Source organism: Sporothrix schenckii, assembly GCF_000961545.1.
Source record: "Sporothrix schenckii 1099-18 chromosome Unknown Cont45, whole genome shotgun sequence".
Taxonomy (NCBI): Eukaryota; Fungi; Ascomycota; class Sordariomycetes; order Ophiostomatales; family Ophiostomataceae; genus Sporothrix; species Sporothrix schenckii.
The window spans coordinates 10,112-32,164 of NW_015971146.1; the positions used below are offsets into that span (position 1 = coordinate 10,112).

The following is a 22,053-nucleotide window of genomic DNA, read 5'->3' on the forward strand; positions in this document are numbered from 1 at the left end:
ATAAGTCGTATAATAAGTTAGTTTTATTACCGTATTTAAAACACCCTTTTTAAAAATTAAGTATAGATTTTATCTTAAATTTACCGTCGAACGTTCGTTTAAACGACGTTATATACGACTTAATCTTAATTATTATTAACCGTTATATTAAGTTCGTAATTTACATTATAACGTAAAAGGTTATTAATACGTTAAAGTTTACACGATTAATTTACGAGTATATAAAAACGAAATTTAATATACTTTAAAGGATAGTTTTAAATAAAGACTATTTAATTATAAACTAATTTTAACGAGAATTAAATAAACTTAAAAGTACGGTTTTACGTTTATTTATCGTTTATTACCCGTAAACGGATAGTTAAACGGAACGTATTAATTAATTATTAAAGAAGTTCTTACGTAATTACTATTTAAAAAACCCTTAAAATTAATCGTATATTTTATTAAACGTTACTTTTTCGTATAATAATCACCGACACGTCACTATTAAAACCTCTCCTTTCGTTACACTATATAAGTTTCACTCACGTATACTTAAATAAGTTAAAGTTAAAAATAATAACGTAAAAGTCACCGGAGTTACGGAGAGGTTACGGTAATTAAACGTTACTCGTTAAAAAATAAAAAAGTATTAGGATTAATAAATCGTTACTTAATAAAAACACTATAATAAACGTTGTAAGTATTAAGAGTATATTATAAGTAACGTCGTAAACTTATCGACGAAGAATTTTTTATTCGTCACCGGTCGTAAGATCGGTCCTACGTTTATTAAAGTTAAGGTTATAAAAAGAATCGGAACTTAAACGTATAAGTTTTAATTATTTATAAAGTACGTACGTTTTTACAACGTATTTTTAATTTTACTTATAAAACTATAATCGAATTATAATAAAGTTACTTACTAGTCTTTAATACTACTACTTAAACTTATTAAAAAGTAAAAAGAATAAAAAGTAAAAGATATTATTACTTATAAAAACGATCGATTTATAATCGAATACTTTATAAAATAAAAAGGTTAACCGGTTAAGTATAATACGTAAAAGTTAACGTAATATTTTAAAAATATAAAGGTTATTCTTTTTTATTACTTTAAAAAAGTTATATATAAATATAAAAAGTAAAAAGACTACGTAACGACGAATAATTAATAACGAGACGACTTTAATTTAAACTATAAGTAAAATCTTTAAAATAAATAATAAAATTATCGTAAATATATTATAATTAAACTTTACGGTTTACTTTAATCGATTACTTATCGTTAATTTATTACCGTTACTAAGTAATACTTTAATCCTTTTTAAAAACTTAAACTTTAAACATTAAAAACTTTTTCGTTAATTACTTATTTAATACCGATTAATCTTTTATAAACTTAAGACTTACGACGGGATAATATAATTTAATTAAACCGAACGACCCGGGTTTTTTTACCGTTAAAAATAAAAGAAACGAAAAACTATAAAGTAAACGTAAAACTAGTTTTAATATAATTATATATTACGACTAATCGTTTAATTACCTTTATAACGTTATAAATATTAAAAGTACCGTTTATAAACTTTTATATAAACCACGGTAATATATTATCGTATAAAACACCGTTATTCTTTTATATATAATTAAAAACGAGTCGTAAACCGATCGGAGATAAAGAGACGGAACTTATAAAACGAATAATAGTTTTTTTTACGTCGGTTTACTTTTAAGTAAAAGTAAACTTATTAACGAGACGAGTTTATTTAAAGAGGTCTTTAATCTCCGACTTATACTTATCGAAGAATAAGTTAAGACTAGTTAACGATAACGTAAAAAAGTACTATAAACGTAATAACTTATTATTCGTTACGACGTCGGAAACGGTAAACTCGACCGTTTTATAAATAACTTTATTCTTTATTTTAAAGACGGAAACCGACGAAACGTCGGTAATATATTTAAACGTATTTAACGTTAATAAAATCTTAAAGTAAAATAAACTCTTTCGTTTTAACTTCGTTAATAATAATCCCCTTTTAATTCTTATATATATCGTACTTTATTCGTAAATTTTACTAAGAGTTTTATACGAGTTAATATAATTTACGTAAGTCGTTTAAAATTTAATAAAAAAAGGTTAGTATAATAGTAAATAATTAAAGACGGGTTTAAAACTTACCGGGTAATAACTCTTACTTTTTACCGAACACTTAACGTAAATCTCTTTTTTTAATAACCCGTACGTACGAGTACTTAACTACGATATTCTAACCGGACCGAGCCACGTAACGAAAATACGACGTTTACTTTTCGTTAACTTATTACTAACTTAAAGACTATTTTTAATACTTATACTTTTATTATTACGGTCGAACTTTAACTATTAACCCGTAACTTTATTAAAAACGACGGTAACGGTAACTTTTTTTTTATTAAACTTCCCGTTAATAAAAAAAACACCCGGGGTTATAACTACGACGGATATAAGTACTATTAATAAGTAAAAAACGACGAAAATAGTATTATTATAATTTAATAAGGTTAAAAAAGACGTTATACCGACACCGAATTATCGATACGTAGTATATAAAAGAGAGAGTTAATAAAAGTAAAGTAAAAAGACGTAAAAAGTATTTATACTTATCGTTTAACCGGTCGTAAAACCTTCGTTTAACCTTCGTCGTTCTTTAACTTTACTCTCGTTTAACCTTATAATTACTTTTAAATACTACCGTATTTAGTATATTTAAAATAAATCCTTTATATTAACTACGATTTATTTACGACTTTAAGTCGTCGGGTCGTCGACTATAAAGGGAAGGGTATACGTACTTTTAAAAATCTTTTAAAAAAACTACCTTTTTACTTTTATAGTTTAATTAAAATTAACTTAATTCGTAAACGACGATTATATTTAATAGTATAATAGTTTATAAGTCGTTAACGAATAACTTATAAATTTAATAATTAATTAATTAAATAAAAACGTTTTAATTAAAAAATTAAATCTTAATTAATATCGTATAAACCACCGTTACTTTATAAAAAAAACTACTATATATCGATTAATTATAAAATAATTAACGATTATTATATATAAATTTAAAATTATTAACTATAAAAACGGACCGTAATATTAAGTCTTTAAATTAAAAAGAGACCTTAAATAACTAAACTCCGTTAATGAACGTGTTACGACCGTACGTTACCGTTATATTAAATAAAGTTTTTTCTTACTAAGGTTTTCTCTACGTAAAACCTTATAACTACTACACGATAACTCTAATATATAAGTTACACCACTACTTTAATATAAATGTATAGACTCTTAGTCTTAGTCCCGTCACAGACTCAAAGACAAATAAAACCTTAACCTTTTTTAAATATTAAGACGATATTATTAAAAGGGGGGATAATGTAAAAAGAAAGAGATTCGGTAAGTAATCGCCTATCAAACTTACCCAAGTAACCGAGGAAGGTTAAAAGCTTAATCAGAGTTCCGATCGTACATAAAACGAGAAGAAAGATTCTAACAAGTTTTATTGTCGTCAGCGCGCCTTAAAACGACGAGCGACGGAACTAAGAAAACTCTACAAAAACTCTATAAAAACTCTACAAACTTCTCCACTTAAAAGGAATATATAAGAATCCTTTCGTAAACGGCCATATATCGTAGAATGGTCGTCTAAACGAAAGTCTTAAGAACTTAAGCATACCTAAATTCTTATCTTTTATATTCTTTTCCTTCGCTGAGCTATACCTACGGTCACCTTATTTTGGCCCTAGGTACTTATTCCTTTACAAAAAGTCGTTATTATTACTATAAAAACACTTTTTTAAATAAATAACTTTATTAATTAATTAAATTAAGAAAGTTAATACTTTAAATATAATAATAATAAAGTATAACGATTAAATAATAAACTAATATATAATAATAATAATAACTATATATAATACTAATATAAAAATATAAGTTTATATAAATATATATTTATTAAATATAAACGTAATACGTTACTAACTTTAAAATACTAAGTAACGGAATAAAAAATAAAGTCTTACAAATATCACGATTTAAAATACCGGACTATTACGTAAGTCTTAAATAATAATATAAAATAATATATAATAAATGATTATTAATTCTGTAAGTTATTTACTTAAATTAAAGGTCGGAGAAAAGGTTTTGAGTAGTCGTTACACGGTTTTACTAAGTAACGTGTGACTTGGTGTAATATTAGACTCCCGTAAAGGGAGTTTGTGTGTGATAATATTTATATAATTAATAAGGATTAAGTCTTCCTTTTTTTTATAAAAAAAAATCTTAATTCTTTATATATTTAACTTGTTTTATATATATTTTATCCGTTTATCTTACTCCTCGTATAAAATAACCCTTATTTTATACGTATCTTATCTAGTTACTTTATTCTTAATATAAAATATCCTTACTTAGTGTCCTTAAAAGCCCGTCGTTCCTAGCTCCCCTTTATGTCTCCTACCTATGGTTTCTTAGTGTGGCTTAACCTGTACTTATTTATTTTACCGGTCCCGACCGTCTTAGGTTCTCCTTTTAACCCCCACGGGGGTCGTAGTCGTAACACAAAGACTAATTCTTACCCCTTCTTCTTGAAGGAAGAAGGGAGACCTAGTATTTAAGGAGAAAGGCTTTTAGTTAACGTGGTGTTGGCATGTGGTTAAGGACTAGTCACACCTCGTTTTATTATATAAGTCTAGTCACTTAATTCGTGGCGTTCGGCCACGAATCGATTATAATAACACGTTAGTAAAAAATCTTTCTCCTTAAATAATAAGACTCCCTTCTTCCTTAAGGAAGAAGGGATAACAACTAGTCTCTGTTATAATACACACCTACCTTCGCCCTCGAAACTAGTACTTTTTGTTAACTAATTTATCGGGAAGACCTATCCTACAACTACTTATAACAGTAGATGACCATCGACCGTTACTAGGACCATACTTTTTATCTCGTAAAAGGCCGGTACGTTTTTAATCGGGTCCCGATGTTACGTGATTACTAATAGTAAGGTCATCAGACGATTACTCGTCGAATCTTTCTTTTTATGTTTACATTCGAATAACGCAACGTAATCTAGAATTGACGATACTAATATTTTTGACACGTGTGAGACTGGTCAACAGTTGTATCAGACTGAAAAAGTGAAGTTAAACGTCTTTAATATCATTAGATACGTCATATAAGTAACGCAGCTTGCTACGCTGTATATCGTCGCCACACCAAGATACCCGTATGTTACAATCGCCATAACAAAAACACATAACCATCGAATCCGATATATTACCGCATAAACCGAAACGCAACAAAAAAGTCATAACCCTAACCACCAAACCCGTACAGGGTACGACCTTGCCGCTTCAGAGCGTAGACCACATCAAGAGAAGTAACAGTCTTTCGCTTCGCGTGCTCGGTGTACGTGACAGCGTCGCGGATAACACCCTCAAGGAATGACTTCAGAACGCCGCGTGTCTCCTCGTAAATCACTGTATAAAGTCAGTAAATGGACACATCACGTTTTTGCCTCGAGAGAACTTACTAGCAGAAATCCGCTTCACACCACCACGGCGGGCGAGACGTCTAATGGCGGGTTTCGTGATACCCTGAATGTTGTCACGGAGAATTTTCCGGTGACGTTTCGCACCACCCTTGCCGAGGCCCTTACCGCCCTTACCGCCTATCTTATGTTAGTATCGCCCAAGTAAGACACGAAATCCCGAATACTAAGATATTGTACTTACGACCAGTCATATTGATGTTTTGGACGTGCTAAAAAAAGAAAAGAAAGGCAACTAACGAGAGTTGAAGGATGCTGAGGATAAATAAGATGTAACTTGTGGCTATGTGAATAGTCGGTGCAGGCGGACGGATTGTCTTTAAATGTGTGATATGCTGAGGACACGGTTGATCTGAGCGGGGCCGAATCAGTGGCTGATTCGACGTTGTTGCCTGTAATACACGGACCCACAATGACACGAATAAACAAACCAAAACCAAAGAGACACAAACACGCGTCTGGGGCGACAGTGGGGTCGACAAACAATACACAAAAGAAGGCCGCAAGTCTTGGGAATCAGACCAATCAGAAATCAGAGCACATAAATATTGGAATTTGTTCATACGTTATTATTTTAGGCGTTTCGCTGTGCCGCAATATTGAAGCAGGGATTGCGGTAGCCAAGATCGCAGATGTGAGGGATGCGAGTACTGAGTAAAAGTTTAATAGTGGACGTTTTGCATTACTATGTAGAATTACTTTCATTATATTACTAAGTACTGCTCATCACGGCCTATTCAACAGTATGTTGCACACGTCGGTTTGGATCGCATCAGTGGCAAGGCGTCAACAGAACGGAGAAATAAGTGTCACTGTCTAATAGTCCCAATGGGGAATCTATAGTTATACCTCGTCTGTAACTAGGAAATACAACTACACAGAAAAAGAAATCAAAATGAACAATCAAGAAACAGTGCTTCACGGTATACATTTACTGCCAAACCGCGCCTGGCGTCACGTTCGGTAAATCGCGTTCTCGTCTACATAGCCCCTGGAGTGAATCCTTAGCTACGTCCAAATCTGTGACGTTGGGAGAGCCAAGCTTGGCCACCTGTGCGCCAAGGTTCCCTGCCATTTGTGAAAATAGGCCAAAAGAAGACAAGGCACTAATATTTAACGCTAGTGCAAATCGGGCAATCAAAACACGAAAAATATAAATGTACGCCAAGTCACAAGTCTCCCAATAAAAATGAAAGACCAAGGACCCACTTTGCCAAATCAGCCTGCGCTACAATCTTCACAAACGCGGCCTACTTAAGTCTTTGGTCGCCCACCCCCCACTACACCCAATCTTTCCTCTTACAACATTATCAATCCGCCACCAATCATCAGCAACAGCAAAACTTTCATCGGTTTTGTCAATTTCTTTTCTTGTACCACACAAATCATCAACGTCTACAATGGCTCGCACCAAGCAGACCGCTCGGAAGTCCACTGGTGGCAAGGCTCCTCGTAAGCAGCTTGCTTCCAAGGCTGCCCGCAAGAGTGCCCCCTCTACCGGCGGTGTCAAGAAGCCCCATCGTTACAAGCCCGGTACCGTCGCTCTCCGTGAGATCCGCCGCTACCAGAAGTCGACCGAGCTTCTCATTCGCAAGCTTCCGTTCCAGCGCCTGGTAAGCAAGCACACGTGTATTTTGCTCAACACTGTACATCATCACTGACGAGCACCAGGTCCGTGAGATTGCACAGGACTTCAAGTCCGATCTGCGCTTCCAGTCGTCTGCCATTGGCGCCCTTCAGGAGTCGGTCGAGTCTTACCTTGTTTCTCTTTTCGAGGACACCAACCTGTGCGCCATCCACGCCAAGCGCGTCACGATCCAGTCGGTAAGTTGGCGCGGTGTTAAATTATCTATAATGTGTGGAGCTATTTGCTGATAATCCGTATAGAAGGACATTCAGCTGGCCCGCCGCCTGCGCGGCGAGCGCAACTAGGCCATCAAGCGACGTGGTTTCAGATTGTGCTTTCGTGATGATTGGTTCACATTCGGACGGGGTTAATATCACAAGGCGTTAATGTTTGCGTTGGTTTATTTCTGGTTTTATTCTCGAGGGCTGTATAATAGCCGGATTGCAGCTGGGTCGGCGGCCCAGACAATTATTGATTTATGACAAGACTATCGATCCGGATTCAATTGCCACTGTGTTACGAATGGTAGGAGTGAGACGTGAAAGGAGGGGAAATACCTGTCAGTATGTGCTCAAGCGATTTCAGAGATGTAAATGGCTTGGGCGGAGATTTCGTAATCAAAACGTGTCAGATGTGTATGGACGCGAGAACTCCCTGTAAGCGTATATGCGTTGTTTCTCCGCCTAGAGCATTATGACATTTGACAATGGGCAGATAGATTTCTGCGAAGGCTACTAGGCCTCGGCGTAGCCACTGGGATTTTTATTGGCCCTTCCATCTTACACTGTTTACAGCACCGCTCGTCAGCCACCTTCGCCAGGTCGTTTTAGTCCTAGAAACTGTGTTACTTGGCCAAGATGGTCGACACCCCAGAAGCCCTCTTTCTCACCCTTTGGATTTGTGCAGACCATCCACGGCAGACTAAATGCACCGTCGACAAAGGCTTTATTAGTGTTGTTTAATAAGATGGCTTTACCCTCAGTGTTGACATTGTCGAGAACTGTTTTTATCGTTAGTCTTATTCGAGCTACGCAAAAAGTCGCTATTGTTCCGAATGTCCAGCTTACCGCGCTTTGAACCGATTTCTCCAAGCAAACTCCGTAAAATGCCTTGAAGTACCTCAGCATCATGAACTAGCTGGTGTTCGACCCAGAGCCTGTGAAACAGCGCATCAAGCACCCTTATGAGCCGACCCTGTCCGCTATCTCTATCCATTATTGCGATGGCACTGGCTGTTCGCATGGCCATTAGTGTCGGGGGGGGGAGGACCCAGGAGGTGAATCGTCCTTCATCGGTATACCGAATATGCGAGCCCAGCGAAGCCTTTCAGTGCCAATCCAACTATCTTTGTCTACATGTACCCTCTCGGTAAATGCATAATGCTATTAGTGAGTGGCTTCCTAGACTACTACTCACTTTTTATATATATCGGCGCGGTATTACCACACTATTATAGACGGTCAGCCTGGCGTCTGTTGTAGGAGAGTTGCACATGTGACTGCTTCAATGATTAAAGCGGCGGATTGTGTACCGTTTTCATAAGCCCGCCCAGTAGGATCGGGACATACTGGATAGAGCATTCTTTGAACGTGCTGTCGTTCTATGGGATAGCAGAAGCGGATGGTTGCTTGTTGTTAGTTTATTGCATAAACACAAAATCCTCTACACCCCAAGGCCAGCTTGACGACTTACTCGGAGAATGTAGTATGCCTCGTAGGCGAATAGGCTCACTTTGTCGACGTAAAGCGTTATCCGGGGACGTGATGCCAGTTTTGTTTCTACGAAGACATCGTTCAAAGGTCGATTTAAAGTGTGATTCATTGATGATTATATGTTTTATAAGTTTTGCCGCGGTGCACGGAATGGGTAAGGTATATGAATACATGTATGTACATATATTAATTGTATGTGCCCTTTGACTGACAGTGTCCTAGATGTAGCGTGGGGTTAAAGTACTGTTGCCGGTAAACTGGAGGACAAAAGAAGATAGATACAGAGGTAAGCAGCCAATGGCCGCACAGTTCGCACCCATTTTCATTACACTTGTGTTTTAAGTCTCTATCTTCACACGAAACTCCGACCGTCCACAATGGTGCTGTAAACGGCCATGCATATACAATTAGACGGTTCGAAACTGGCGTAGTTGAAACAAAATTTTGTACCATACATCGCACCATCTCTCACAATTGAAAACCGAAGAACAGGATGTCAATCTTCAGTCTTGTACAACGTCCTTTGGTTACTAAACCAACCTTCCCCATCCCAATATCTCCGTTCTTTCGCCATTTCTTTTAACCTAGCTCGTCCGAAGCCCTTGCATCGGGTCAAAGTGCTGTATTGGAACACTGGTCAAGACATCAAATGAGCCTGTTCCTGTCTTGCCCAGTCTGCCCATCACAATGCGGCTACTCGGGGTAACGAGGCCGTCCCAGTCACCGTCAACCAATGCATCCTTCAAAAACGCAAGTGTAGTCTCAAAGCTCATCTTCGTAAAAGGGCTCACATTTCCTTTCAAACCGTAGCGGTTAAACGGCATAAAGCCACCACCACGGGTCATGAAATCGCCAATTAGATTGAGATGGCGGTTGTCCACACCGATACCGTGAGAGACGAAAACTGTGCTCAATTCTCGAATGATGGTGTTCCGGCAGGCTTCAACACCGTAAACTTCTAACATGGCCACAATGTCGTTCGTGGCCAACTTGTTAGGGTCGAAGAAATCGCTAAATTGTTGTATGGTTCGGATATTGGCGCCCTCCGTGTGCACGACCGGGACCTTAACTTCTATCCCAGTACGCGAGTCCTTCACAACCTCGTCGGCAACATATGTGCAAGACTTCACCCCAGGGATTTGGCGTACTACCGATCGTCGTACCGCATCTTCCACGACACTGAGCATCAGTATTTTGGGAGAGTCGGCAGGTAGTTCAAGCGTAAACTCACACCATTCACCAGCATTTTCGTCCGCACGGAAACGTGTGATATTGGTGTTGCCACTTTTGACCCTGGCTTGGCGAGCCTCCGAACCACCCTGTTCCGTGTCGCCTTGCACATCTCCGCCTGGTTGCGCACTATCTTCTTCGTCGCTTGCCTCGCTATCATTTGCACGTTCATTTTCGCCTGCCTGAGCATTGTGAGTCATCACAGACCGCGGGCTCCCCACGTAGCCTTCGTCGTCGGGGAGATCTTCTTCCGTCGTGGCATCCCGCTCCATGCGAATACGAATGTCATCATCCTCCTCGTCGTTTGGTCCGTATGAAACAGCCTCGTTTCGGTTCCCGCGCTGCTTAGCACTCGTTGCATCGTTGTCACCATCGTCATTGTCATCATCGCTGCCGTCGTCCCTTTGTGCATCGTTGCCATGGCTATCTTCGTTACCGGTGCGAGAGACTTCGATCACGCCTGCCTTGACACCGACGTCAGGTATGCTGGCGCTAGATTGACCTTTCTCATTCTGCTTCGTCGCCTTGGTGATGAGCTTTCGCAGCACCGGTAGAAGCCTCTTTTCAACCGTATCCAAAACATCGGACGCTTGAACAGCATATATTGCCTCATATTCGTCCGAGGCGAAAAAATCGAGCCGAACGTCGAATATCTTTGAATATGGATGGCCAATGCCTCTGGCGACACGCTCTTTGACTGCTATCTTGTCGAGAATATGCGAGAGTGGAAGCATACCAATAGTTTTCGCAAAATGTTCACCTTCCTGATGTGTCAAGTCCGGTCGAAGAACTAGGGTCATCGCCGGTGTTGAAATGTTGGCACTGGCAGTCATCAAAATTTCTCTGAGACGAGGAATACCCAGTGTGACATTCTTTGCGGAATGCCCTGCCAAATGAAATGTGTTCAAGGTCATTTGCGTCGAGGGTTCACCGACAGATTGCCCGGCGACAATGCCAACAGCCTCGCCAGGCTCGACCTGCGACCGGAGGTACTTCGCAGCAAACACCCTCTCTACCGATCGTTTCCCCATCGAGGCTTGATCGAACGGCAGACGTGAAGTAGACTGGTCATCGCCTCTTGATTCCTTGTCCTTAATGAGGCGGTCCTTGTTCTCGCGGACATAGGTTGACATCAAGCCGAAAAATTTCTCCGACATCGCAAAAGCGTGCTTGGCAGGGTTGACCAAAGCATTGACCGGTTCGTCAGCGAAACCTGCGTTCACGTTCGATCTCTTCAGCATGCGTTTACTCTGCTTGAAAAATTCGTCCTTGTGCTCAAATAACCCCGCTGTCCGAGGGTCGGAAAACTTAAAATCAGACATTTCGGATTCGAGGTTATGCAGCACAAAGCTGAAGTCGGTGAGATATTTCTGCTTGGTAACGTCAAGCCCATCTTCGCCATAGAGGAATTGAACCAGGCTACCGTCGGAGTCACGAACGGATGAGTCGTAAGCCACTTCGAGACCCTCCATTCCTTTGATCAGGCATCGTTGAAGATAGCCCGACCGCGATGTCTTTACTGCTGTATCAATGAGACCCTCACGACCAGCCATATGATGAAAATAGTATTCTTGCGGACGAATACCGGTAAGAAAGCGATTGACAATATAGCCACCGGCTCTCAAACTTGTGTCAAATTCGGGAAAGCATGGTAGAGACTTCCCGCTAACCATGAGTGGGACCCGTCGGCCTTCCAGAACCTGCTGGCCAAGATTGCAAGAAATCAAGTTTGCGTTCACATTGCCTCCCTTGGCACCAGAGATGGTCATGGCTTGCATGTGGTTGTGGGGAAACGGCTTTTCAAGGCCAACCGGGAGACATGCCTTGGTCACGTTGCTTGAAACGCTAGCACTCATCTTGTTCATTAACAAGTCGAGGCCTTCCTGCTTGCTGTCGTCTCGCATGACATCCTCAAGACGGCGAAGAAGTTCGGGATCTTTATCTGTCGGCGCTTGGTCTTTGAGGCTGACATAGGCTGCAGCAACTCCTAGCCCAGCATCTTGAGCTCCATTCAGCTCCCGACTACGGTTGGCCTCGCCTTCCGGTGTCAACCGCAGGTCGTCAATTCCGCAAGTGAAGGCCCGCATGTTGAGTAGTCGTGTTAACAAACGACCCATGCAGCTCAAAACCTTCCCAGCAACCGAGGCGCCGTAAACTTCATGGACGGCATGAATGAAACCACCAGAGCTCGGTCCAAGGTGAGCTTTATCGAGAATACCGGAGATTAAGACGCTGTCTCGGAACTCAATATAACCCTCTTCCGTATGTGAACCCCACCTGTTTTCGGGAACTTGACTCTTGCCGCTCATCCAAAGATGAGCACAGTTTGGCGGCTTGACGTTCTTTAGGATCGTTGTGATCACCTGTTTACCAGTCCATCTAGGCACAGGCTTTAAGACGGCAGGACTGACAAGTTCAATGCGGTCCCCCAAAATGTGACCGCTCTCAGGGCGCAGTGCGCTATAGACAAGATCCTGGTATGTCCCTCTGTGGAAAAAGGTGTCCTTGCCGCAGAGTGAGACTGAGATGGAAATGTGATCCTGGATGAGACCTCGCAGTGGTTTGCCTTGTGTGCCAGACAAATATTGGTGATCTGTGTCCGCAAGCTGTAATGCCTCAACACGTGCGATTTCGTTTTGTGGGAAATGCATGTTCATCTCATCACCGTCAAAATCCGCGTTGTATGTGTTGCAATTTGCATAATGCATACGGATGGTTTTCTCACCGGGTAAAACTCTGACTCGGTGACCCATAATGGACGGCTTATGAAGGGTGGGCTGGCGGTTCATAAGAACCACATCACCGTTGCTAAGGTGCCGATAAACTTTCTTTCCCCTCATGGTGGAACTTCCGCTGTTGGAAGGCGCTAGGAGCTGGTTTGCGAGAGCCATTCTGTCTTCCAAAGATTTCCCTCTCAGATTGACCACCTGCCCATTGTCATTTTCGATCGCAGACGCCCCAGGCCAAGTGTCTGTGCCATTGATAACGGCCTGTTGAAGTTCCTTGAAGTTGTGACTTGTTACGGGTTCGGGGTATGTAAGCTTGCGTGCAAAAACGGGCGGGACACCAATCTCGTTTGTTTCGATGTTTGGGTCAGGTGAGATGACGCTGCGGGCTGCGAAATTGACGCGTTTACCCATCATGTTCTTTCGGAAGAGCCCCTCTTTCTTTTCCAATTTTTGTTTGATGCCGTCCTCGATCCGCTTGGCGTTTTGACCTTGGGCTGGGTTTTTGGTACTGTCTATAAGGGAGTTGACAGAATTCTGGAGTTCTGACCAGGCCTCGTGGAGAGACAAAATATCCCTTGAGAAACGACCTGGGGTCTTTGTTGCTGCGTCAGATATCTCGCGGTGGATCTCAGCCACGCGAAAAGATGCTCCAAGGATCGCTTTGTAAAGGGAATTTTGCTGGGCTTCGGTGACTTGTGCATCGCCGGTGCGCGCCTCTGGCCGATACTTGTTCGGGGGGACAAGCAGGGCTTGAATGAAAAACATATCCGGTGTGGACTGCGCGTGACGACCACGCGGCCTGGAGTTGTAGATGAGTTGCAGAACGTCCTGTTCATTGGCGAAGAGAAGGCGTAGCCGCTCAAGAACCTCCTGGGTGCTAATGTAGCGTTGCTGGAGCTGTGGAGATGTCGGCTTGTTTGTAACCGGTTTGTGAACAACGTTGCCATATTCATCCAATGCGTCCGCGTGCACGTCGCTGCCATCCTCGCTACCAGAATCGAGACTGATGTCGGCAATACCTTCGTCAGAAACGGTGGTATCGTTAGACCGTTGGCTCTTTGGTCGAAGCGTCAGGGCATCGCGAGCCTTAAATTGTCCTGCCGCCATCTTTGCCTGCTCCTTGGAGTTCAGTGGTTTTTCAAATATTTTAACAGAGCGGTCTTTTCGGTAGCTAGGCGAGATGCCTTTGCAGCGAGCACACTGTCTTCCAACAACAATATCCTTTAAAAATTGCTGAACTAGTTCTCGGCGAAGCTCGGAAGCACCCTCGTGTTTACCCTTGCGGATATCGCCGGTCAGAACTCTTTGGTTTTGCAGTGCCTGCTGTACGTAGATGCTTCTCGCTCGAGACACATTGTCGATCGCAGACTTGCCGTCGTCGTCGCACTCCATGTCGACCCGTGGGAGACCGGGTAATGCTAGGCTATGGAAGTCCTCTCCAATAGCATCGATTTTCATCGCTTCCGGTATAAGACTGTATTGAAGCAGCCGGAGTTTACAGGCATATCGGTTGATTTCCTTTGGTGGCAATCGGAAGTGGTGACAGTAGATACACTCAGCGCGGAGTAGTCGTAAGACCTGGTCCATGAAGACTGGGTGGTAGACAGGGACCGGAAGATCGATATGGCCCGCATGGCCGGGACACATGGACTGACCAAGGTTGCATGTCGTACACCTGCGGATATATCATGGTTAGCAGAAGCAACATGGAGCTATGGATAAATTCCGAGGAGCACAAACAGGGAGTCACCCCAAGAGCCTAGAGCAGGGTCATAAAGGCCCCCGGGTACGGGGTTTAGAAGTGTATCAAAAGTGCTGTCGTTTTCTATTCTTCGGACAGAGGCTGCTCGAATCTCGTCGGTTGGGAGGAAAGTGAACTCGACACTTTCTACCGATGAGGCGACAGGTTGCGAGACGTTCATCGTGTCGCGCCTTCCAGTGCTGGCGGACAGACGGGAATTGTGGTGAGTTCAAAGAATTATCGACTTTAGAAGAGGGTCAAGTGAGAAGAAATTGAGGGATCTGTGGTTGGTGAATCAGGTAACTCGGGGGCGAGGTGATTTTAGTTGTGCTGTTTGTCGGTTGCTTTTCTTCGTTTTCTACAACTCCTTTGATATTTTCCTAGCAGTCTCCATAAATAAAAATTTTAGCGGTGGCCGTCGGCAGAATTTTGTAACTTTAGTAGTTTTCTACCCAGTGGAAATCTAATGAATTATGGGGCACGGCCAGACCAACTTAAACCGTGTTTGGCCCGGATAACTCCGCATCGATCAATTACTATCTTGTTATGGTTGGAGAAACAGACGGTGTCCGTTCATCTTCCGTCTCAACGGATGGCGCGACCATACAGGATGACGAGCCGCGAGGATCATGCTGTAGGATTCTGTAGTCGATATATTCCAACACGTACTATATTACAAGACGCACTGTGGCGTGTATAGGACTTGCATTACATAATTGCCTGGTCATTGGTCGCTGGGCACAGCTTTAATGTGATTTACGGATCCACGCACACATGTTATGTCGTACACTACGACATACAGTTCTTACTGTTATCTAGGACGTGAAACGCCGGCGAAAGACGTATCCCTACAGCGAACACCCTTGCATCTCCTATTGTTAACCTGACTCTCGGTGTAACTGGCTCGGTAATATGTCTGGGCGTTCGGGTCCGGCTTGAGGTCATAACTCGCCGAGTCCCACCCTCCCCGCAGGCCCACATGACTGCCATGCGACGTTGGCACAACGTACTCTGTCGGACGGTTAACTTTGACAGAGCAACGCAAAGTGAGCGCAGCGTTCGGTACAGGTACAGTTTGTAATCCAGGCTCCTGTGTTCTGAAGCAGGCGGACCGGTTTAATCGCAGTTTTATTTTCAATTAGGTTCTGATTTAACTGAAGAACCTTATCTATTTATTTGTCTTTGTCGCTTCCTTCTCGCCTTCTTTTCGGGTTTCACCCGGACTGTGTCATTTGCTCCGGGATGGCCCCCTGCTGGCAATACTGGTTCTTCCGTGCCAATCTGACGCGGAAGATGTCGACTCTGCCTGGGTGATTCAGGAGGGATACAGAGAGGGACGGAGACGGAGATTGGGCCACCCGGTATTGCGACGGCTCGCAATCGTGCTTCACGGCGGTCATTACTGCCGCTGTCGATATTCTGACTGGCTGTGGCTTTTGTCCTCACACCGTGAAAAGAACACTGCATTATTCTTTACCCCCTCCCCCAAAACAAGAGTAAACGAAAAAAGAAGAAAAAAAAAAAAAAACGAATATGAACGAGTGACAGGGGACAACAACTTGAATATCAACTACATAGAATACATGCCTGGATACGGCAAACCAACGTCCAGTCGATGGATGCGCCCCGATACTCGAGCGGCAGCTACCGAGCAGGCCACACCTCGCCACGACTTGCATTACTGAGTATTTCCGTGTGCAAGTCGAGTGTACCAATGTCGAATCGTTTAGAACAACCATCATCCATATGCCTACAGTTCAAGTGTTAGCTCGCCAATGTCATATATGTGGCATTACCGGACAGCCTTCTAGTATCATATGCCTCACTATTCCCCAATGGCGGCGTGGTGTAGGATGTGTGATAGTTTCCCGGGTAGCGAGGTCAAGAGACGTTTATCTTGCTCACCTTCGAAGGGTGTCCTTCCGGGAGAAGAGACGACCGCAGTAGTCACACCTGTGATTTCGTTCTTTCATGTGGACACTCTGGTGGTGCCGCTGAAGGTCCGTCTTCCGTACGAACCTCTTGCCGCAGTCGGGCACTTGACAGGGAAAGGGATACTCTCGTTTTTCATTGTGCGTCTCCATGTGTGCTTTGTAGTTGTAACTTCGACTGAACAACTTCCCACAGCCCTTCACTCCACATTGAAAATTTGCCTCCTCCCTTGTCGTGAGCCGCCTGGGCTGCCGGTGGGTCCGAACAACGTCTCTTTGTTGCACCGCCACAGCACTTTGTGGCCGATGTGGGTAACTGTCCGAAGTGTCATGTAGCCGGCCCGTTGTCGGTGTGTTCTGGTTCCAAACGGCGATGGGGTCGCCGGAAACAAATCCGCATGGGTCGTCGGTGTTACTACTGGTACCGTGGACTTCGGCCGACTCGATTTGGTACGGTAGATGACCGCTGTGCCGTTGTGAAAAAGATGATGCGCTCGTCACACTAGCACGAGCTGGAAAAGCAACTTCAATTTCGTCGCGGAGACTCGTCTGTGTCACAGGACGTGGCGTAGTTGTCAATGTAGACGGGAATGAGACATGCAACGCGGATGCGGGCCTTAAAGGAGACTGTACAGTGGCAACCGCACGCGATAGCGAGAGAGTTATTGGCATAGTCCTGCGTGTCTGTTGTACTCCGTGGTATATGCCAGGGCAACCAAAGGAATCGTACTCTATGGGCAAGGCAGTAGAGGGACCAGATGATGTACCTGGTACGTGTGCTGTTGACCTAGGATTCCAGTCTGGCTGGCTTGTTGTGTCAAGGGTGAACAGGGGAATATCTGAGTCCTGGGTTGGCGCCATGGAACAAAACAGGTCAACTCCATATAGTGACGAGACACTGTGGTGTCGAGTAAAAGTGTCAGGAGAAGGATGCCCTAGAGACGAGGTCCCAGAGGGGCAGTTTGACTTTGGCGAGGAGTTGGGAGAATGACTTAACGAGGGTGTGCGGTCCATGGCGAGGGGTGCTGGGGTGGTGGTATTGATGCGGACAGAAAAGGAGAGTATTGCATAGAGCTGGAAAATGCGGCCATCGACCTTTTTATATAAGACCCAGTCTCGTGTGTGCTAAGCATATGTATTACAACCAGGCAGGGTAGGCCCGGACAGGGAGAAGCCACGGGAGATGAACATAAAAATATGGATGTAGAAGTTTAAGGAATGAGAACGCAGATACGAGGGCCTCCCGTAAATCGAGAAAGGAGGCAACCGGCGCAGTTGAGAAGGGGGGAATGAAACCGCGTATACAAACCAAACAACATGAAAGCAACGAAAAAGAATTGAGATGGTGAAGGGACTACGAAATGAGGAGAAGAGAGAATATGTATATGAGAAATAAAGTGACATCTAGTGGGACGAACAAGGAAGGATTAAAAAAAAAGGGGGGGGGAGGATTAAACATCGTGTTGCTACCAATGCTCTATGGCTGTTCGTGATTGCTAGCACTCGATGGTGGCAGTGATCGAATCGATCAGGAGGAATATGCAGATACGCATAGCCAACGGGAGTAGCGAGGCTGCAACCAACGGGTTGGAAGGGAGCCTGAGCTGCGACCACTACCTAATACATGATCTTATACATGCACGCAGGCGATATTTCGATCTTTCACGAAAGTGGTGAAGGACCCAGAATAAAGTCCAAAGGAAAATTAGGCCATACGCACCCAGTGACTGAAAACCAGTAAACAAGGCAGGATGTGCACATACACTGGCGTAGACATGGCTGATAAATGCGGGTGCACTGTGTGTATTCATTGAAGAGACCGCTGGTGCTGAAAGCAGCAGGAGTTGAGAGGAAAGTCATGTACCGGGTAATACTAAGGGCTGCATCGCCACAGACATACCGATATACCACTGCGCCAATACTTGGAGGATGCGTATATTTAGAACCCCAATGACATGGGAGCCTGGATGACAGACTTGACAGAGAGGATGTGTGTGTATGTGTGGAAGTCGGAACAGGGGGTTGAGGGGGGGGGGGGGGTAAATCCACATTATTTGGTACGAATAAGGCAATGGCTGTTGGAGCGTCGCCAACGGTAATATGTAAAGATATATACATCAAGATATATACAGAGAGCCACCACCAAATATAGACTGACGCCCATGAGCTAATAGCACATAATCTCACACCATATGAAGCGCTGACTGCCTGTGTAGGATTTTGAGGGCTAGCAGTGATGGCCGACTTGGTTCTGACGGACAGGTTGGTGACGGGGATCCAGTCAGAAAGGGAGATCGAGGGGAGAGGGAGAGAGAGAGGAACTGGACGCGGGACGGCACAGAGAGAGAGAGCGGTTGCGAGGTCACGCATTATAACAGACCTTGCACTTGCATAATGACCCCCTGCCAAAAGGGACGAGCTTCCAGACGCTCGTGCACAAGGTATGTGTGATGAAGTCGGGCTTATACTGTTTTCAGTGCAGTATTGCATGCCGGTTTGCAGCGCGGGATTGGCCTTTGGGCGGTTGTCTCACGGAATCCTCAGTGCTTTTGAGAGTTCAGAAAACGAGTGTCTAGCAGACGTACTTCAGCCAGATGCCCTGGCACATTTCCGTTGTGGCTCCCATTTCATGTTGTATCCCGGTGTGCAGGAACGATGGAGATTCAAGTCAATGCACCATTGCTGTTTTTTGTCTTTGCTAGACTGATCGAGAGAAGAGGTCCCTTGACGCGGACTGTCTAGCCCGCAACTTCGTGCACCCCCCTGTATGTCCTTTTCGCCCACCATTTTCGTGGATATGACACATGACGTGCAGGTGGGCTCGGCGTCGCCCATTTTCGTTTGTGTATTGGAAGGTATTCGATGATTTGTATGTGGTGATCAAGCGGCAGCATCGTACAAGTCCAACGGCGAGCCTCGTCGAGCCGCAGCATTTTCCTGTTGTTGGTTGACGCGGGGCTCCAATGAAGTAACCGGACCGGCCACCCTTGAAAGCAATTGGACGTCTGGTTTCTACGAATGGCCTGTCCGGCGTATCTGACAGTGATAACGACATATGTTACCCACGACTTACACTGAGAGGGGAGGCAGCTGCCTAGCGATTGGCGACAAATTGGCTAAAACTGTGCCAGATAAAACAAGATGCGCACTCCGAATTCTACCGCAGTTTGTGTTGGATGGTCCAACGGCGGCCTTGCACCATGACTTGCCTTGTGTTGCTTACGACAGGCCTTGGCGAACGATCCCACACACAATCGCAGTGTTGCCTGAGTCGGGTTGGCTAAAGGACCTCCTGTAGGCCGCCGAGAAGACACTGTTTTTAAATTAAAACCTAGGGCGCAGGAGCCTGGGTGCAGAGGAGGATTTGGCAGCGTAGAAGCGAATCCCTGTCCGCAATATAGAACATGTCATGAGTGGCGGCCGATTTTGGAAGGTGGTGAATTTCTCAGGCCGTCCTTTATCAAAGTTAAAAAACACCCGCCAAAAGAGCACAGCAATCGAGGAAATGAGGTTGGGAATGGGGTATTGAAAATGGGCACTGCTGCACCCGTGCGCAAAAAACGGGGAAGGCCGATACATAGGAGTGAATCGGTAAATGAGCTACCGAAGCAACACGGCTGAGCCACGCTCGCCACGATACTTTGCTCTGTCACAGCCCTGCCTTGGTAACAAATGGCCCACAACAACCAACAACCGACGGGGTACGAGTGGCTAGCATTGTATATTATTGGATGACCCGTTTCCTGAAGGGCTCATGGGCACTAATACCAGCACCTTTACCTCCTATGCTTTATTTTCGAGGCAGCAAGGCGCAACGGCCGCAATGGCGTATTGGGCTCTCGGGGGTTGGACCCGGGTTGGGCCCGAAGATGTCTAAGACTAGGGACGCGATGGGCATTGAAAAAGAAGCATGGAGGCATGCTACAGGCCGATTCTTTATACCCTAAAAAGGTGCCGTGCCAACGACTGCCTGGCGGATCTGCGTATCTAGCCCTTGATAGCTTTGCCTGGCAAGGACCACCCTTAAAGCGAAGATCATTGTAGGTTTTGGAGAACCCTCTGGTGTTCATCGCTAGCCAGCTCGGCCGGTGGGAGCCTAGGGCTGCAAGATGCAAGGAACTGCTCGTTCTTAAGACCTTCCGCAAAGCGTACGGTCGTACGGCGCGCGCGGTTTTTACAGATCCATGAACAGCAGGGAGGATCCACCTCGTTAGCACCACAGGGTACAACCGTGCGGCGTGGTTTGTTTGTCCTGTGATAAAGCTACCCATAATGACGATGAAAACCCATCTATTTTTTTGTTGTCGCCACAACGTCATGCGGCAACAAACTCCGTTGTGTACGATGTAGGTATTCATAAGATGAACTCGTATTTGGGTGTGGGAGACGATTGTCGGCTCATCCATTATGAACACAGTTTTCTAGCGGGCTATTTTCTTAGCCGCCTGGTTATGTTTCGTCGTAAAAGTGAACATAATGCGGAGTTATCCGGAGTGAATCTCTATCTAAACTGGGCAGCCGTTGCTACCAGCCAATTTCGAGCCTGGACATGGGTGGGAATTGGGCACAGTTACACGAAATCCGGAGGTCTTGCTATGAAACGGCCTTGACCGTCAAGCAGACGAAGAAAGTATCACTGTAGCAGGAATTCCCCCGTATTCAGTATTGATTTTGGTGGGTGACTGGGGCAAATGTAGCTTAACTTCAAAGGCTGGATTGCGTTATAATAAAAACCCGCGATACTCTGTATATTTAACAGCGTGTGAAATGCGAACTTGTAAGTCCCTTAATGATTTCTTATTGACATAAGGCACGGTGCTCGTTTGAGATTGAATGAGGCAACAGATGTGCTTTGGGGGCAATCACACGAGAAGTTTGCATTCGAGACGTGTAGTAGCACGGCTCTATCTTATAGCGATTAGTCTGGGGACCCCTTTAATAATTAGTTGCTTCCAAAATGCAACAAACGAACTCAACCATTGTGATCGATTATTTTAGCTGCGTGATGCTTTTTTTTGACAGCGCACGTAATAGACCAACCGGCCCAACAGGTCACGTGCTGGCCCCTAGATACTGCCTTGAGAGGCCCCGCCTGCCATTTTCTGTATTATGACATGCATATTATCCCACAGCATGACGCGAAAATAACGGCACGTGATACCGCGACTAGGATGGAGTGAAGAACGTAACGCAATTCGTGTCCATCATTTGCTGCCTTTTCTCTTCTTGCAACTACCAAGGCTGTACGACCTCGACTTGACTGTTCTCAATCTGCGCTCAACTACCCTAGTTACAAGTTCACCGTGCACTGAGTCTCGAAGAAGTCTTTGTGGACTTTCTTGACGGACTTTGGTGCAGACCTGTCCCTTGCTAGCAACTGGATATCAAATCCTTGCCTCCCTGGCTGTTTCACAAACTTAATCAAGCTCGCGGCCTAATTTGACGACACCTGCCAGAGACATATGCGGACTCGTCAGTGTCGCCTCGCGTACGATGAA

At 44.2% G+C, this 22,053-nt stretch overlaps 3 protein-coding genes across 3 annotated transcripts; 1 reads left to right on the forward strand and 2 right to left on the reverse strand.

Annotated features, from left to right (window-relative positions):
* Nucleotides 1-5,350: 5,350 nt before the first annotated feature.
* On the reverse strand, nt 5,351-5,779 carry SPSK_00345 (histone H4; the record flags this gene model as incomplete). Its single annotated transcript, XM_016727319.1, has 3 exons — nt 5,351-5,514; nt 5,568-5,705; nt 5,770-5,779. 3 exons carry the CDS (start codon nt 5,777-5,779, stop codon nt 5,351-5,353), a joined length of 312 nt encoding a protein of 103 aa, XP_016586559.1.
* A 1,206-nt stretch (nt 5,780-6,985) lies between these two features.
* Nucleotides 6,986-7,517, forward strand: SPSK_00340 (histone H3; the record flags this gene model as incomplete). Its single annotated transcript, XM_016727314.1, has 3 exons — nt 6,986-7,198; nt 7,257-7,409; nt 7,473-7,517. 3 exons carry the CDS (start codon nt 6,986-6,988, stop codon nt 7,515-7,517), a joined length of 411 nt encoding a protein of 136 aa, XP_016586560.1.
* A 1,991-nt stretch (nt 7,518-9,508) lies between these two features.
* SPSK_00196 (DNA-directed RNA polymerase I subunit RPA1) lies at nt 9,509-14,805 on the reverse strand (the record flags this gene model as incomplete). The annotated part of the gene is made up of 2 exons (XM_016727174.1): nt 9,509-14,558; nt 14,624-14,805. 2 exons carry the CDS (start codon nt 14,803-14,805, stop codon nt 9,509-9,511), a joined length of 5,232 nt encoding a protein of 1,743 aa, XP_016586561.1.
* Between the last annotated feature and the right edge of the window lie 7,248 nt (nt 14,806-22,053).